General features: G+C 37.0%; 1 protein-coding gene across 2 annotated transcripts in view; it reads left to right on the top strand.

Moving 5' to 3' along the window:
• Positions 1-15,619, top strand: part of exosc9 (exosome component 9) — a 59,710-nt gene extending 44,091 nt beyond the window's left edge. For both annotated transcript variants that reach the window (XM_028802177.2, XM_051927656.1), the window contains 4 exons: positions 8,511-8,657; positions 9,059-9,219; positions 13,196-13,271; positions 15,321-15,619. In XM_028802177.2, the coding sequence (XP_028658010.1) occupies positions 8,511-8,657; positions 9,059-9,219; positions 13,196-13,271; positions 15,321-15,405 (469 nt within the window). In that variant the 3' untranslated portion in view covers positions 15,406-15,619. The remainder of the gene's footprint in view (positions 1-8,510; positions 8,658-9,058; positions 9,220-13,195; positions 13,272-15,320) is intronic.
• The last annotated feature ends 4,734 nt before the right edge of the window (positions 15,620-20,353 follow it).

Raw genomic sequence — 20,353 nt, forward strand, 5'->3', positions numbered from 1 at the left:
GTTTATGTTTTAATTACTTTAATTACAATCATATCCATATATGTATGTACAGTATGTGTGGAAGAAATTAAATTAGTAACTTTGTTTTTTTTTTATAGGAGACTGTTTAACATCATACCCTTGATTTATCTATACTAATTAATAAAAGGCAAAGCCCTCACTGACTCACTGACTGACTGACTGACTCATCACTAATTGTCCAACTTCCCATGTAGGTGGAAGGCTAAAATTTGGCAGGCTGATTCCTTACAGCTTACTTACAAAAGTTAGGCAGGTTTCATTTCGAAATTCAACGCGTAATGGTCATAACTGGAACCTCTTTTTTGACAATATACTGTAATGGACGGCAGCTCGATGGCCGTGGGAGGCGGAGTTGAGTGTCACGTCATCACGCCTCCCACGTAATCACGTGAAAAGACTGTGAACGCAGTAGGGAGAAATGAAGGAAGAGCTGCAAACAGCGAAGAACAAAAAATTAATTAAACAATTGAGAAGGGAGCGAAACAATAAGAAGCGAGCGAGTGAAGCATACAAGCATCTTCATAAGGGAAACAAAGCACGGTGTAAAACGTAAGTTTAAGTTTATAGAAACGCTCCCGCTGCGGATTGCAATAACATATTCGCAAGATAAAAGTTTAATGAGAAGACACGAGGTATAAACGAACCACACGCCGTAGCGCAACGTTAGGGGCAACAGTTTCAACCATTCTATGATCTGCTTCTCGCAACTGAAAGACGGCACATGGCGGATGTTAGCCGACTTGCTGACCGCAACGTTAGGGGCTTCAACTCTGGCGCTGACGATAGAGATTCGATTCCCGAGAGGGGATGCAGTGAGTGTGTATGCCTGATGAGCCCAGAATTAGGGAGAAACACGTGTCGCATACTCTTTGCATTATTTGAAAGTAAACTATTAAAACCATTCTATGATCAGCTTCTGGGAACAGAAAGAGGGCACGTGGTGGATGTAAGGCGACTTCCTGACCAATCACAAGCGTAACCTGGCAGGTAACCACCCATACAGTCAGATTGTGATTCAGAAAACGAATGCCATGAATGTAATTACCACGATCTACATACTGTCAAATAAACGAAACGCACGCCGTAGCGCGACAGCTGTGAAAAGCGAGGTTCACAAAAAAACAGATCCTTAACAAATTGCTATTGGTATATTTTCGATCCGTTTAAAAAGGTTTTCTTTTCTTCTTAAAAAATTAAAAGCAGTACTTCGCAGCAACGAAGCGCGAGAATTTGGCTATATATATCTGCTTCTCGCAATTAAAAGAGGGCACGTGGCGGATTTTAGACGACTTCATGACCAAACATAAGTGTTACCTGCCAGGTAGGGTTACCACTTTTAATACAAAAAAATAAGGGACGCATACTGCAGAGGGTGCCACATCCCAATGCCAACACTTTGCAGACTCTACTTAAAAGACCCGCCCTCCTCACTGGACAGTTAAAAAGACCAATCAAACTAACGATGACATCAAGTATTACCCAATCAAAAGTAGGAAAGGAGGCATCTTCATAAAATGCGTGTGGGATGATTTGCATGAGACGCTGCTTTAAAAAAAATGATAAAAAAAATACGGGATAAATCCCGTCCCGTATTGATTCAAAACGGGACGCGCAATTTCATTCTCAAATACGGGACGATTCCGTATTTTAAAGGACGGGTGGCAACCCTACAGTGCCAGGTAACCACCCATACAATCAGATTGTGATTCAGACTAGGAATGCAATGAATGTAATTACCCCGATCTACATACAAGGCGAAAGTCTTGCAACATTCAAAGATGATGGTTTGGGATAAGTACACCATAGAACATAAAAGAGCTTATGAAGCCTTGAACCGAAAAAAGCAAGATCTCAGAGATCGTAAAAAAAAATAGGAGGTAATGTCGTTTTACTCGCTGTAGATTTTAGTCAAACATTACCAGTTATTCCACGAGGGAGACCAGCAGATGAACTCAACGCGTGTTTAAAATCCATGCTTCTCCCACGCTCGGTTATATGTCGCGTGTTCTCGAGTAGGTACACCAAAAAATGTATACATTTAAGCATGTAATGGGCAAACAAAAAATGAGGTATACCCGAAGGCACTGCAGTAGTACTTAATGCAACTTTACTTCTTAAATGTTAATGTTTTACTGTTTAATAATTTATACGCTTCTTATATGTTTTTCAAATTCTTTTATCAAAATACCAGTGACAGCGCAATGCACGATAACATGGAGTGAATACACCATACGCATCCGCCCACGGCCGCCCTGGTGTGCGCTGATAGGAGTTGATTCTACAATAAAATAAAATAAAGATAAAAAGAGTAATACAATCATCACCCATAAAGCGGATAGTAGACGTGATGTACTATATGTGTACCAGATTTCAAGTCAATAGGTGAAACGGTTTGCGAGGTACAGGTGATTTAAAATCCTGGACAAACGAATAGGCACGGTAGCAAATTATAGAAGAAGATTTTACTGTTTAATAATTTATATTTATATGAAATGTGCTTCTTATATATTCATATTCTCATATGATAATGATGTTAATGTTGTTTATATTGATTTCTATGTTATTGAAACTGCATGTATGTGTGTATATGTATGTAAATATATATAATATATGTGTATGTGTGTGTGTGTAATATATATATATATATATATATATATATATATATATATATATATATATATATATATATATATATTCACGGCATTCGTAGTCTGTGTCACAATCTGATTGTATGGGTGGTTACCTACCAGGTAACGCTTGTGGTTGGCCAGCCATCTGCTAACATCCGCCACGGTGCCCTCAGTTTGTGATGAGCAGATCATAGAATGGTTGAAATAGTTTACTGTCAAATAAATGCAAAGAGTACACGACACGTGTTTCGCCCTCATTCTGAGCTCATCAGGTGTACACACTCCACTGCAGTGTTGCTGTCATATATAAATATATATATATATTATACACATACACATATATTATATTATACACATACACATATATTATATATATGTATATATATATGTATATGTATGTGTGTGTGTATATGTATGTGTGTGTATATATATATATATATATATATATATATATACATATATATATATATGACAGCAACACTCATAACAATGACAACACAATTACATTGACAATCATGTTACGTTATTTTTAAAATGGTTCCTTTACTTTTTCATAACCTCTTTAACACACTACTTCTCCGCTGCGAAGCGCGGGTATTTTGCTAGTTGTTATTATATTAGGGTTTACTATGCTTGTCCACGGCCACTTTTTAACACCATTTCCTGGGTTTACTCTCTTACTATTTCAAGACTGTTAAAGATTATATTTTATGCTTAAAGTATATGGACTGTGTTGGCAATAGATATCTCAGTTTGAATCCTCATACGCCGCTGCTGGGGGGCTTGTTTTGTTTTGGACGTGCTCTGTCTCTAGGTATGTCAGAGGACTGGGACTTTGTGAAGTGTGGTCCAGCCTCAAGTGGGGAGGCAAAATGGGGGTGGGGGGACTAGGGGGGAGAGAAAGAGAGCAAGCTATATCTGATCTAACCTTTTAATCCTTATAATGATAAGTGCCAACATAACCATAGGCTTCATGGCAATAACTCCTGGGAAAATTGGAAATTTAGGTCAAAGCTGACTCATCTTTCAGTTAAGACTACAAAATGACATCAAAAATTCATAATCAATGTCTCCATGACCGGACAGTTAACTTTGTGAGCTGGAATGTTAAAGGTCTGAATCACGAATTAAAGAGAAAGAAAGTACTCTCTCACCTAACAGGTCTAAACACTATTTTTTACAGGAGACCCATTTATTAAGCAAGGATCAGTTCCAGCTGCAAAAGGACTGGACTGACCAAGTATTCCATTCCAGCTTTACAAAGAAAACTCGAGACGTGGGAATTCTTATACAGAGAACAGTCTCATTTGTAGTGTCAGATGCAATATCTGATCCTGAAGGGAGATATGTGATTGTCATGGGTAATTTATTTAACTGTAAAATGAAATTGATAAATGTTTATGCACCCAATGTGGATGATAGGGAATTCATGCAAAATGTATTTGCATTCATTCCCAATGTGAACACTCATAAAATTATAATGGCTGGGGACTTTAATTGTATTTTAAATCCAGACTTAGATAGGTCTCCTGTCACAGGGGTGATGACATCTAACACTACAAAGACAATTACACAGTTTGTAATTGATCACAACTTATCAGATCCCTGGAGATTTCTAAACCCAAACTCAAGAGCATATTCCTTCTACTCACCAGTGCAGCATTGCTACTCAAGAATTGATTATTTCTTTGTAGATAACAATTTCTTGCCTATGATTAAATCTTGCAAGTGTGACGCTGTTATTTCCGACCATGCCCCTTTGATCTTGGAGCTAAAATCATTATGCCCCACATACTCATCTCGCAGATGGCATCTTAACCTACTTTTATTAGCAGATGAGAACTGTACAGAATTTATATCCAAACAAATCAGTTTTTCTCTAGAGACAAATGCATCCTCAGAGGTCTCTGCAGGAATACTCTGGGAAACCCTGAAGGCCTTCTTAAGAGGGCAGTTATCTCATATCTTTCCCACAGAAATAAATTGGAAACCAAGAAGGTATCAGAGCTTATCAACGAAATTACTAGAATTGATCAAGAGCATGCGAGGTGTCCAAGTGAGGCACTTCATTGGAAAATGCAGGTTCTGCATTCAGAACTCAACCTCTTGACAACTAAAGAAACAGAACAACTTATTTTTAAATCAAGACATCATTACTATGAACATGGAGAGAAAGCTAATAAGATCTTAGCTCAACAAATCCACAAGCAAGAAGTTCGCAATGCAATCCCAGCAAACACAAACAGAGATAAAATCATTGACCATAAAAATATAATGCACACATTTAGAGACTACTATAAATCCTTATATTCTACTGAATTTAAAGAAGACAAGACGCAATCTAATGCATTTCTGGATGTATTACAGATACAAGTAGATACTCTCAGTGTAGAGGAATTGGATAAACCTCTAACGCTATCAGAATTATTAGATGCTATAAAGTCATTTCAGAGTGGGAAAGCAGCAGGCCCCAATTGCTACCCAGCCAAATTTTATAAGAAATTTTCCACTCAGCTAGCTCCCCTCTTATTAGCAACATTTACACAAGCTAGAAACAATCAAATTCTTCCTCAAACTTTTCACCAAGCATTAATCACCGTCTTTCCTAAACAAAATAAGGACTTATTACAATGTGCTTCATACAGACCAATTTCACTTCAGAATAATGATGTTAAGATACTATCCAAAGTCCTAGCTAGAAGGATGGAGAACGTGCTGCCTTTGGTAATATCACAAGATCAAACTGGATTTATTATAGGCTGACACTTAGCTTCCAATCTTCAACGCCTGTTTAATATAATATATTCATCCACAAAGTCAAACACCCCGAAGATATTATCATTGGATGCAGAAAAAGCATTTGATATGATTGAATGGAACTACCTTTTCACTACATTGGAGAAATTTGGGTTTGGCCCGAATATTTGTGCATGGATCAACCTACTGTATACCAGTTCAGAAGCTTCAGTTTGTATTAACATTAATACTTTAAACTAGAATGTGGTACCAGACAATGAAGCCCCTTGTCACCACTGCTTTTTGCAATTGCCATTGAGCCACTGGCAGTTCACTGTCAAAACGCTTAGGAGATAAAGGGAATTATCAGAGAAGGACTTGAACAGAAAATTTCTCAATAAGCAGATTATATGGTACTGTATATATCAGGTCCACAAAATACTGTGCCTGCAGTCCTAACAGCACTTAAAGAATTTCAAAAGATTTCTGATCTCAGAATTAATTTGACTAAAAGTGTGCTCTTTCCAGTGAATTCTCAAGCACACAATATTAGTTGAAATATCCAACCCCTGTGTAACTTCAACTTTGTGACTGATGCTTGCACATTATCCTGAAGAATTTGTTGATATTGGGTTGAATTCATCTGACCCTCGACTTTAACAAGGGCCCCAGTCCCTGAACTAACCACACAGCCCCACAGCATGATGGAACCGGCACCAGATTTGACAGTGGGTAGCAGATGTTTTTCATGGAAAGCGGTGTTCTTCTTCCGCCATGCAAAGCACTTTTTGTTATGACCAAATAACTCAATTTAGTTATTGAGCAGTTACATGCATTCAAATCAGCAAAATTACAAGGGTACCCAAATTTTGCACAGCCAGTTTTTCACATTTGATTTAATTTCATACAACTAAATACTACTTCACTAAAAATCTTTGTTTGGAAAACACCTCAGTACTCAGATGTTCCTAGGAAATGAAAGACATACCACTGTTATCTTTTTTGTTGAAAGTAGAGTAAATTATTATGCAGGCTGAGAAACGTTCCCAAACTTTTTCATATGACTGTAACATTGTTAAGATGAATATCCTTCCTAAGCTTCTCCTCTTTTTATTTCAAAACATTCTAATATAATCAAAAAATCATTTTTTAAAAAATTAGATTCAACCATAACCTCATATATTTGGAATTCAACAGATCCACATATCCAAAGAGCGACCCTACAAAGACCTAAGGCAGAAGGTGGCATGGCTCTACCTAACTTTCAGTTTTATTACTGGGCAGCAAATATACAAGCTATTAAAACCTGGACATGAATACAAATAGATGAACATACACAGGCTTGGTCCGCAATAGAAATAAAATCCTGCAGTACTTCTTTACATTCCTTGCTTTGTACCCCAATAAATACAAGTTATCGCCAATATACTAACAACCCAATTGTGCTTCACTCACTCAGAATATGGAACCAATGTAGGAAGCATTTTAAGATAAAGAAGCTTTTATCTGTGGCACCTCTACACAAGAACCACATTTTTCCACTCTGTCAAACATATCCAGTTTTTAATGTCTGGAAAACATTTGTGATTAAATTACTTACAGATATGTACATAGACAACGTCTTTGCATCCTATGAACAATTACATTCCAAATTTAACTTTCCAGCAACACATTTCTTTCACTACCTTCAAATCAGAAACTCTGTTAAATAGAACCTGCCCAATTTTCCTCACCTCCCACCCACCTCTGTGCAGGAAAAAATACTGAACAGTCTTAAGGAATCAGACAGTATTTCTGCAATATATACAACCATTTTACAGTCCGTCCCTTTCAAAGATCCAAGTGGACAATGGGAAAAGGATCTCTCTCTCAATATCTCACAAAGGGAGTGGAAGGTAGCAATGCAGAGAATCAACTCGAGCTCCATATGCGTAAAGCATACAATTATTCAACTCAAAATTATATATCGAGCACATCTGTCTCGCTTAAAATTGTCCAAAATGTTTCCAGGGCAAGATCCAGCCTATGAACGTTGTAATCAAGTTCCAGCTTCACTGGGCCACATGTTTTGGGCCTGCACCAAATTAACATCATTCTGGAACAAGATCTTTAAATGCCTATCAGACAGCGTTGGTGTCAAAATCCCTCCTAATCCATTAACAGCTGTGTTTGGGGTACTCCCAGATGGTCTTAAAATGGAGAAAGACAAACTATAATTGCCTTTACTACACTATTGGCACGTAGACTTATTTTGTTCAACTGGAAGAATCCTAACTCTCCTTTTTTAAGTCAGTGGATAACTGATGTTATATACTATTTGAAACTGGAAAAAATCACTTAGAGGATCTATGCAGAACATTTTCAAAACCTGGCAGGATCCATCCATCCATCCATTTTCCAACCCGCTGAATCCGAACACAGGGTCACGGGGGTCTGCTGGAGCCAATCCCAGCCAACATAGGGCATAAGGCAGGGAACCAATCCCGGGCAGGGTGCCAACCCACCGCAGCCTGGCAGGATCTAATCAATAAAATTTTAGAATAAGCTTTTAAAGCACTGAGGAAGCAGATTCTCTCCCTTTTTTCTTTTTTTTCCCCATTTATCTTTATTCACTTATTAATTCATCTATTTACTTATTTTTACTAGCATTAAGTTTTACTCTGCTGGCCTAGCTCTCTTTCTCAGGGGTGGGGGTTGATTTGTTTTACATCCTATTTTTGTAAAAATTGATTTATTTGTATGGAATGTTGTGTGATTTTTAATAAAATCAATAAAATAAAAAAATAAAATACATATAAACTATACTGCATTTTGTATTTAGAAATGTGAAGATTCTCAAACCCTACAAGGAATAAACATTTTCCAATACCTTAATATAAAAAATATGAAAGCACAACTAGTGATAACGATTTTGATACTTTACTATTTTTATGTTTATATGTCTCATAGCATTATTTACTGAAGTTGCCAGAGTAAAAATTTTCTTATAAAACTTGGAAGGCGCTGATGAAATAGCTCTGTCCCATCTTTTCATCTACCAATCAAATGTGACATAGCAGAAAAACATGCCAAGAAGATGTTGTTTCCTATCTGCCAGCCTTTAATATTTTTTTGTTTTTGCAGGAAAGAAGGTGGAAAGTTTGGCTTTGCAGAATCCTTGCCTAACCAGAGAATAACGGCATTTAAAATCGAGGGAGCACCAGTTAATACATCAGAGGTCGAAGAGACAGTTGAAGAGATTACCCATAATACAGTACCACCAACAGAAATGTATCCTAATATTTTAGTAAATATCTGGTCTAGGTGCTTATAGAATGCTTTAAAGAAATTTAAAATGCTTGGTACAAATTATATTTTTAATCATTTTAAAAATCGTGGCTTTCAGGGTAAAGGAAAGATGCAGTGGCCTGTAGCCAAGTAAGCTGTATATATGATTCAGTGTAATTATAGCTTGTGCCTGAGATGTTAGCGCACTGTGTTTAATTTAGGTAAATAGAATTAGAAGTTTTAGTTTCCAGTTTAAAAGATTAACTGTTACAAAGACCTGCAACTCCTATTGCTTTTTGCACAATGAGACAGCTTTCTTAATGTAAATCTATAATGACTGCTTGGGCAAGATGCACTAAATATGTGAGCACCACTGGATGTATAGTAGTTCTTTAACAAAACAGTGTACCATCACCCATATTGTGGGCTTCTGGAACAGCTCAGATCGGAGAAGGGGTGCTGAATACTTGGGAAGTCGAGGAGCCACATGAAAGTGAAGAAGCAGATGACAAATCAATGGAAGAAGAAGAAGAAGTCTCAACAACACCAAGACACGAAAGGAAAGGTATGCATTCAAAATATATATTAGAAGTGTAAGGTATGCATTAGGTTTGTAAATCCTGAAATACAATAAAATATTAAAATCAAAGCACTAATAACCTTTTGGGACTTGTAACACAATCCTATTGTTTTTATCACTTCTTTCAACTACAAGATGCTTATTCTTTAGCTTCATACATTTTGTATTAAATACTATTTAATTTATTCACTTTGCTTAAATTGTTCCATGATGGTTGCACAATGTGGCAGACCAAGTTGTTTAGAAACTAAACAAAATCATGAGTCATAAATACAAAGAAGGCTCTCTTCACACTAACATAGAGCAAAGCTCAAAATCAGGAATGTTCCATCCCAGAAATGAATAAGCATCAATTAAAGCCCATATTAGTGCTGCCCTGGATTGGCGACCTCCTCAGACCTTTTCTCAATTCATAAGAAATCCACCCTTGAACACATCTAAGGTTTTCCCCCAAAAAATAAACACACAGATTATTTACAAGGGTTATAACATATTTTTTAATAAAAAATAATCTTCATAAGAGCTTAAAGTGTGATCATTTTTATTTCCATATATGAGGTGTGTCTGTTGCTGCCCTATCAAATATTACACCACTAAAATTGTATGTTTGCTCAATGAATTCCATTTATATCGAGCAATAAAATGAATAATAACATTTTATGCAGGGCAGTGCGTTAAATAATATTGCCCGGGACAAGGCACATTTTTTTCTCAACTCCCCACCCACATATCTTTATTAAGCATGAGACAAAACACTTAATGTATATACAATACATATTGCAACACACACTCCATGATATAGTACATACTCAGAAAAATGGGTAAAAATCAATATTTCCAAAAAAAAAGTTTAGAAGATTCACTTTAAAATAATAAAACATGCAAAATAGTAATTAAAAAAATAAAAATGTATACATTCTTTACTGCTTTTGCTTTAGCATAAAAAATAAGCTGTTTTATTGAGTTTTGTGACTGCAAACCTCAAAACTTCCCAATTTTGCTAATTATGCACACTTCTCTACATACTTGGAAGTTTCAAAACTCTGTCCTGTGGGCTCAAAGGCACCTTACCCTTTTTAATCAAGTGCAAGAAACATGTAAAAGACATTGTATATGTGACTGACATACTTAATAGCATTCCAGAAATAAATGAGCTTTCACAAAAAGACATATGCACAAAAATATTATATTAGAAAATAGGGAAAATTAATGGAAATAGAATGCAATATGTGGCTTCAAAATTTGAAGGTGCTTTTTTGATTCTCAGATGTTCTTGTTGCGGCAAAGTGGTGCAAACTGCATTCTGTAAAGCTGAACACTTTTGAAATAAAAATATTTGTTTATTTAACTTTAAGAGGCAGTACAATAAGTAAAAAAACTGGATGTGCATGTAATTTTTAAGGTTTGTTCATATTATAGTCAATTTTTGTATTACTGATTTGTAATGTTGAAAAAATAATTCAAAGTGCTGACTGAGTGATGGCCTCCTTGCCTCACTAAGCCCTTTGACAAACTGCAGAAGGTCACATTTTGTGTGATGGGAATACAGTAATCCCTCCTCCATCGCGGGGGTTGCGTTCCAGAGCCACCCGCGAAATAAGAAAATCCGCGAAGTAGAAACCATATGTTTATATGGTTATTTTTATATTGTCATGCTTGGGTCACAGATTTGTGCAGAAACACAGGAGGTTGTAGAGAGACAGGAACGTTATTCAAACACTGCAAACAAACATTTGTCTCTTTTTTCAAAAGTTTAAACTGTGCTCCATGACAAGACAGAGATGACAGTTCCGTCTCACAATTAAAAGAATGCAAACATATCTTCCTTTTCAAAGGAGTGCGTGTCAGGAGCACAGAATGTCACATAGATAGAGAAAACAATCTCTGGCAAACAAATCAATAGGGCTGTTTGGCTTAAGTATGCGAAGCACCGCGGCACAAAGCTGTTGAAGGCGGCAGCTCACACCCCCTCCGTCAGGAGCAGACAAAGAGATAGAGAGAGACAGAGTTTGTTTTTCAAGCAAAAATCAATACGTGCCCTTCGAGCTTTTAAGTATGCGAAGCACCGTGCATCTGCACAAAAGATAGCAACGTGAAGATAATCTTTCAGCGTCCGTATCGTCTAGGTGTGCGAACAGCCCCCCTGCTCAATCCCCCTACGTCAGGATCACAGAAAGTCAGCGCAAGAGAAAGAGAAAAGTAAGTTGGGTAGCTTCTCAGCCATCTGCCAATAGCGTCCCTTGTATGAAATCAACTGGGCAAACCAACTGAGGAAGCATGTACCAGAAATTAAAAGACCCATTGTCTGCAGAAACCCGCGAAGCAGCGAAAAATCCGCGATATATATTTAAATATGCTTACATATAAAATCCGCGATGGAGTGAAGCCGCGAAAGGTGAAGCGCGATATAGTGAGGGATTACTGTATAATTATTTCTTCTCTCAAATCATCACAAAGACTTTTTAAAGAACTGACCTTGTGAAAACCAGTAAACTTTTACATGAAATATATAAAAAAAAAAGAAAGAAAGAAATCTAACTTGAGTCATTTACTTGTTTTGGTATAGCAAAATAAGATATAACCAGTGACAAATACAACACTGCATGCATCAAGTGATAGAGCTGTTTAGTAACTGTCATGACAGACTCCAGCTTTCTAGTTTGGATGAGCTCAGGTCAGTGTTACATCAGATTCTGCCTGTTCGTTCATCGCTGCTAATTGTGCCAGTAGTGGTAGCCAACACAAGGTATTAATGACTGGTGGCTTCTGGAACTACAGCTTGCCTCAAGGCAGAACTTCATCATTGACTACAGTTTGTTAAACAGAACTACACTATTAGGCAGTGGATGTTGTAAATTAAGATTTGTTTAGGTTTTAGTCATTCTAAGCACTAAAATGAATTCATAATATACTTAAATTTGTTCTGCACAAAAAATATTTGTTTAATCAGCATATGCGACTTGCATGTAGAATTGCATTTAATGAACAGCAACCCTTATTTAATTTCAACTGTCATTGCTTGTAGAAAAGTCTGTACCATATAAACACTATGTTGCAAATATTTTTGTGCCATCAGAGACTGCCCAGGTTGGCTATATACCTGTATTTTATGGGTATTAAACCTTTACAGTTTGTAAAGAAATGTGGCTAGCTTGGTTGAAAAGATGCCAAAGCACTGTAGCGGTTAAACCACTGCAGGATACATTGGCCTCATCTCTGTAGGTGGCAATTGAAACTAAGCCATCTGAAATTTCATCATTAAAACACTAGTAATACTGTGCTAAATGTGCATTAAACTATTAGCAACAAAAACGATGGTTTCATGAAATTATCCCAATATTATAGAAAATAACAAACTATTATAAACAGCCTGAAAAGTTTCATTAGGGAAGTTTTTTTTCTCCTTTAGAATATATTTCTCCTTAGTTTTAATCTGAAAATGGCATGTTAATTCATGAACATTTCATTAAAAAACATTTTAAAGAGTAGTAGCTAAAGTGCCTGGTGTTGCCTGGGTATAAATAAATTGGGGAAAAATTTTTCTTTTGGAAATTGAACACCGTTAAACACAACCCACAAGAAGACAAAAAGACGTGCTCAAGGACAAAAGCTGCAATCCTGCAAGACAACGCCAAATTAATGGAGAAAAATAAAACTCTTTACCTACCTTCTGCTTTGGTGCATGTTGATTGTCCAATTATTTAAGGAATGGAGAATTAAATACATGTCGAAGAGGACTGTTAGTACAGGTGTACTGCAGTTCAAAGGAGGCTACTTTGGGGCATTTCTGTAGTATTAAGATGTAAAATTATGAACTTGTCTAATTAGATGTGAACAAAGCATAATAAAATGTAGACTACAATTCAGTGTTCTGCTTCTCTAAAAACATTGAGTTGATCTTAAATACCAAATGTTGAAACACTGAGAATATGATAATATTGCTTGGTTTTCATTTAAACAGAGACCGTCATTCTTTCTGATAGTGAAGAGGAAGAAGTCATCATATTAAATCCAGACAAAACAGAGAAAAAATTCCAGTAAGTATAACGTGTTTTTTAGCATTATTTTCAGTGTACAAAATTATAATGCATATTTTTATATAATGCAAAGCTGATTCATTTTAATAGAAATGCTATTTCCAGTTTAGTTAAGAAGCTGAAATTTGGCAGGGTGATACATTTAAGTCAGTAGGTATTCTCTAAGAAATATTTATTGGTAAAGAAACTCCCTACAATAGAAAAACTAAATGCCCCAAAATCTCAAAAATGCTTTGACAGATTTGATTGAAATTCAGCAACCTTATAGAACAAAGAAAATGAACTGACGCCTGTTGTGATGTGAAATTTTGCATACAACTTGAAAATATTTTGTATGTCTTTATTTGTAACTTAGGCAAAGCAATGTAATATTAGTGTTGCATTAGTGAGAACCATTCATATTTAATCTCTCCCCTCTGTCTCCCCTTAATCTCTCTCTGTTAACCCCCACACAAAGCCAGGCTGCTTAACTGCCAAGCTTTACCTTAACACATAGTTTGTGGGGGTTAGGTGTGAAGATGTTCTATCCCCCCCATTGGTGAGAAGTATGGCTGTTTGGAACTGGCTTGTATCAGAAGCCTTTAACACTAGAATTACCAGGGCCTACGAAAAAACTCGTAGATCCGGCCCACCTTAAATTGCTTCTTAAATCCATTCACACCTCTCCACCAGAGTCTTTTGTACTCTAAATATGCTGATACTGACAAGCTGCCAGCAGCCGGCTATTCCATCCCCCTACTGACTTAGAGCGTGCACAAACTTTTCCCAGCTCATGCCTTGATTGATTATCTGGGAGTGAAGTGGAGTTTTAGAGTGGAAATAATAGATGGTTATTTGGAACACACACATTTCATGTGTGTTCCGTTTCTAAAGTAATCTGTGTAAACACATTGTTAAAACAGAAACTTTTTCATATTTTAGTAATAAATGTTACAAAATGTAGGCATAAACAATAGAATGTCTAAAGCCCGAGTTCCAAAGTTCAAATAAACACTTTCACAAAAGGTTCAATGATGACGCAACAGTTTCCGTGGCATAGCGCGCTAAGATTTGCTTCTTAGAGAGCAGCAACTTTGCCGTGCCTTACAGACCTGAGTTCGATTCCCCGCAGGGGATAAAGTGTTACTTTTTTTTCTTTTTAACCTCAAACGGACATAAAATTTATAAATTGGTATGCACTGTCCGTTAATGAGATCGTTATATTTTCATGTGGGATGCTCCTTTTAAAATATTTTTTTAACAATTGAGACTGCAATTAACACGAACTACTGTCCTTATAACTGTTATTTTTAAGATCCATAACAAACAGACGGACAGAGCACTGCATAATAGGGAGACAGACAGGCAGAGATATATAAATAAACAGGGAAGGCACATGTACTGAAAGAAGAAAAAGATCAACATGTGCGTTGTTCCTGCTGCACTGAATAAGCTCACGTGCTCTAACATCACCCCTCCCCCGATCTGACTCTCTAAGTAACAGCACAAGTACAGACGCAAACCAAGTGCATGTGTGTACTGTATAATATTAACAAAAAGAGCAGCTTACTACTGAAAACTGCAAATATAAGAGTGAGTGGGGATCGAACCGGGACTCTTGATTACACTTGGTTTGTGCAAGTTTTCCCAGGACCACTACTGATGAATCTCCAGTGTGCTGTGTGTGATGTTAACACACCTCAGAACTCCTTTATTGTTGGGATTTTATAAATGTTATTGTTGACATTGTTAAATTTAGACAACTATAACTGTAAATGATTATGTTTCTTGAGGGTGACATACTTCCTTGATTTTAAGTACTTTTATTTTAAGTCTCTTTGCTGTAGCCTTTTTTGATTTACACAATAAAAAACCGATTAATGCTAAAGCAGTAGAAGAATTCATACTTTATATTTTTTGATAGCAGCAGGAGTAGGTATTAGGTAATTGTATTAAGCTCAGTTTTTAAGGATTTGTGCGATTTGAGGTGAATTATTTCAGCATTTGACTTAATGTTAGTAGTAGCTGTTATGAAATTAAGAAATACATACAGCATTTTATTTCTTACAGAAAACAAGCTTCCAATCTCCATGAAGACACTGCATCAGGATCAAGAAAAAAGAAAAAAAAGAAACCGAGTCAGTTAGTCAAGTGAATGTGGAAAATGAAATTGCCTACCACTGAAATAATTTTTTTTTCTATTTTTTGATACAGGAAATAATAGCTTTGTAACAAATGAATTGAATTAAGCTATATTGTAAAGGCAGATTCTGGCTGCATTAGTAATGAGTAAGCATACAATTTTTGAGAAGCTTTTGTAAATTTGTTTATCTGCTCTCTGCTACACATTAAATTTTAAATCTAACATATTTCAGCTTGTTTTGCAGCCTTAGATTATGATAGACAGTGTTTCAGGCCATGGTCAAGAAGTGGTAACTAGATGTCCTTGTAATTCACCATGAGCTCCATCTCATATCCAGGCCACTCTGTAGATGTCGGTCTTTCCACCCTCACTGTCTCTTTTATGTTCAGGATGCTCCAGCATTGTTTCTTTTTAAAGAATAATTATTGTATTCGTAATGTTCAATATGTGCAGTTTCTGGGTTATACAGTTTAGCACAGAATTCTGACACTGAACAGTGGCCAAGGGTGTCATCTGCCCATGGAAATGTTACGCGTCTGTAGAATTGGCAACAGATAACAAGACGAGCCTCCAGTCAAACAAGAACATGAAGGTTTGGAGGGGACAGGCCATTGAGCCCTGTTCACTGAAACAATCAAGGAAGCAAGGAAGGTTTGATAGGTTTGGGGAGAACATGCAACACATACACAACACACAGAAGGCACCCCAGCCCAAATTTAGGTCCTGATCTCATGAAATATGATGATAAGCAAAACATGGAAAAGCAATTTGTGAGAGGATGGAAAGTGGTTGCATTGCACCTCCATAATATAAAATAATTTAAAAAACAATGAATATATAATTTCACACATAAAAAGCCAGGAAGATTCATGGCGATTTACTGAAAAAAAAATCCTTCTTTGAGTGGCGAAGGTGAGGAATTTAAAGCCAGTAGAGGATGGTGTGAAAAGTTTCACAAGAGAAGTGGAATTTAATTTTTTTTTCCCTGTGCTTAAAACTCATTAAAAAAAAAAAAGTGTTTACAGCAAGCGGCTCGTAAGGGTCTAGCGCAAACTCTTACAATGTTGGTTTTCTCTGTTGTTCAAGGTTTTCAGTGTTATTCAATGTTTTTACATTTAGTTTACTATTACACTGTGCATTCTATGGTATAATCAATTATTTTTGTGCTTAAAAAATATATATATTTACATACAGTTCGTATGGTCTGGAATGGATTAATTGTATTTACATACAATCTTATGGGGAAATTACGTTTGGGTCACGACAAGAGTTTTGGATCAAATTACGGTCGTGACCAGAGGTACCACTGTATACATTGGCATTCAAAGAGTGGCAAACGTGAACGATCTGTGTGTCACACATGCTGCGTGTGCTACCTGTTGTTCAACGTTATGACAATAATTGTGTAGAAGTCGATGTAAGTTTGAAAGAATTGTCTGCTATACTTGTGAAAATATGAATTGGAAGATATAGAATTTGAAAAAAATGGTGTGTCACACTCCTTTAAGAGGACTGATGCTAACAGAACTGATAATGAACAGCCACAGGAGATGCAGGTTTAAATACACAAAACGCCGAAATCAACAAATCTGCATAGACGAGAACTGCACAACATCCACCTTCTGCCTAATTGGAAATGCAAACTTGCATAGCTGCATCATTTTTTAACACGTTGCATATCCATGGACCTCAATGTCTATCTACACTCAGTTTGCCACTCTTATGTCATATAATAATGCAATAGTTAAAATAATTTTTCAAATGAGTGGCGCCCAGTACCTGCGGTGGTCTCTGTCTGTCTGTCTCAACTGTTGCAGCGCTCATTACAACATGTAAATTAAAAATTAAACTAACCCTTGTGCTGCTGAACTCCTAAATGACCAACAGCAATTTTAGCTTTTTATTTTCTTTGAACATGACACCTTTTTTTTTTTTTGTATATCTTTTGCTCTCTCCCTGATGCCCCAGCAGCTGTTTAAAACGTACGGACTAGAGAAATTGGGGGCGGTGTGTTACGATGAAGCCCAGAGAGAGTAGCCTTTGCAGCACAGGATTTCACTGCAATTCGCTACACACTTTTTAAGGAGTTGTCACTTGTCTGGCACCATGACACTAACATGTACATTCTATATGTATTTGAATCTTAATTTTTGACTAATTTGCCAGCCCTACTACAGATGTTTGTTTTGTATTGAAAATGTATCACCTTCTTGACACCCCTCAAGCCACATGGTGACCAACCGCCAATCCATCCCTTTTGGAAGGCTCAGCTTTAGGCCAAGATACATCAAGTTTGGTTACTGACAACCTGCTCTTCTTAAGAAAGAGTTGTTCAGCAAAAGAGATGAGGAGGAAGAGATGGTGGAGACAGGAAAAGTAAGACAAACTGTCTAGACATGGAGAAATGCAGTACTGCTGACAGCACTCTTAGTAGGGTCACAGTGTGCAATGCAAAATCTCTGTTCATGTGTCTACCATTCAAAAAAAAAAATAAAAGAATAATTTTAATGGAGTGGTATGGCACTAGAGAAGAAGCTACTGCTCTCCAAAAACAAACTGCATGTGTGAAGTTTACATAAGACCAGCTGGATGTTCTGTAATGCTTTTGGAATAATGTTTTATAAACTGATGAGACAAAAGATGAACCACAATCCTACATTTCAAGGAAAACAACCAGTGCTCTTGAACACCAAAGAGAGCATCATGGGTTGGGGCTGCTTTGCTGTCTCTAAGCCTGGACGGCATACTGTTGTAGAGGGAACTGTGTCAAATTTTACAAGAGAATGTCAGGGTGGCAGACTGTCACCTGAAGTTTAATCGAAGTCAGGTAATGCAGCATGACACTGGAGTCTATCAACAGCAGAGAGGCTTAACCAAATGAAAATATATGTTCTGGAAATACCACTGAAATGCTGCGGTATGACCTGAAAGGTGCTGTTCTTGTAAAGAATCCTAGAAATATCTATGAACTGAAAGAATTTTGTAAGGAGGAATGATCAGACACTCTTCCTTACTGTTGTGAAAGTCTGACTAGTAGGTCCAGGAAACAATTTGTCAAGCTTAGTGGTGCAAAATGAGGTTCTGCCAGTTACTAAATACAACAATTCTGACATTTTCCTGTGAATGTTTCACAAATATATATTCTTTACAGACAAGAAGTCCAGTTGTTTGTGTGTTATTTAGTTTAAGCAGATTGTGCCTGTCCATTATGGACTTGAGTGATGAGTAGACCACATTCTTAGTAGTCATTCATTCAAAAATCTGGCTACAGTTTTTAAAGGCCAAATGTATAGCCTAGTCCTAAGGATTTTTTACCTTTTGTCTTGCACATTTTTTCTCCTTTATCAAGTTCAAGATTTCCCTCATTCAAGATTATGTAATTAATTTTGGATGTCTTCTTCAGTGTGAGGGACAGTGGTTAAGTTACTTGTAGAGCTGGCATATTATTTGGTGGATTGGCAGTCCCAAATTGGCCTTATGTGAAGGTGGATACACAAGAGGCCCTTTTGTTGGACTGGTGTCTTGCCAAGTTTGGCTCCTGCATCACACCCAGTAATTGAAATGGACTGAGTAAGTTCGAGTATGCAGCGTTTCATGGTGGTCTGCAAACCTTTTACAATGTCGCCTGTGATTATTGTCCTCTTGTCTGTTCCTGACCTTGCTTCTTCATTTTGACCAATACGTTTTACCTTAATCTTCTTGTAGCTCACAATCAGTACTTTTGTGTGTTCTTACCATGCTCTAAAATTATGGCCGTGTTTTATGAGGCAGTGACCAACGTCCGTGCCTAAATCCTTGGGGGAAATGATTACCATTCCCCTTTGGATCCTGCTATATGAATAATCCCTTTGGATTCTAAAAGTTAAGAAATGCAAGGCGTGAAGTTCTACACCTGATAAATAAACCAGTGTACCCTATAGAATAGTCCACCTCAAAGTTCTGCTGAACCAAGCATGAAATGCGGCTCAAGTAAATCAGTAGTTATAGAAATTGGGTTAATTCTATGGCAGGAAATCTGGATTTGAGCTGGTTCTAGAACAGATTAAGACAGAATTACATGATCCATGTGGCCAAAGATGCAGGGAACTTGCTAATCCTCCCTTTTTGAATGGGAGCAGCCCAGCCTTTGCTTGTTCCAGAAGGAAAGATTTGATGTAACTGGGGCAACTAATGCTCTGAAACTAACCTGCAAAAGGGCAAGTTTAACTTGAAGCCCCAATAATTAAGGATCAGTGAGTCCACTCATAAGATCAAAAGGCTTAAGTGTCCTGTCAGCAATGTTCATCCCAGCTGCACTTTAAGAAGCAGAAAAAGCCGACAAAGCTTTGAAATTGTTGTGCCCCTTCCTGAATGAACAGTTAACACAGAAGCATAACCCCTTCTCCAAATTCTGCCCAATAAAACAGAAGTTTTTGTATAAACGTCACCTGAAGATGGAAAACAGTCACACAAGTGTGCCCTACTTTGAAGTGGCTGTCTTCACAATACAAAACATGAATAACTAGCATCAAAGAGGAATTCCACAGAAACATAGGTAGGGCAATCAAATTTTAACAGCAGCATTTTCTGAGCAGTAACAACTTATAATAGATTCACTGGTGGAGGAAGCTGTCCACCTTCAGCCATTCTACAGAGTCCCTCACATTTTAAAAATTAAAAAAAAAAAAAAAAACTGAAGACTCACCTCATCCATGAATACACATTCCTATATGCATATTAAAGACAGGAATAATAAGGGAACAACAAAACAATATGGCTTCTCTGTTGTATTGTAGTTTATTTGCCCAACGACTGTTAACTTGTTTGTAGCACTTCTCACTACTCCCATAGTTCCTCCTACTGCTTGGTGTGTGACACTTGTATCTGCAGTCATCCTGACCAATGGTTACTCCACTAGAGTTCATTCCATGTCAGTTGCTTTGGTTAAAAGCCTTTCCTAAATGATTAAATGCATTACAGG

This window comes from Erpetoichthys calabaricus, chromosome 5, assembly GCF_900747795.2.
Source record: "Erpetoichthys calabaricus chromosome 5, fErpCal1.3, whole genome shotgun sequence".
NCBI classification, from domain to species: Eukaryota; Metazoa; Chordata; class Cladistia; order Polypteriformes; family Polypteridae; genus Erpetoichthys; species Erpetoichthys calabaricus.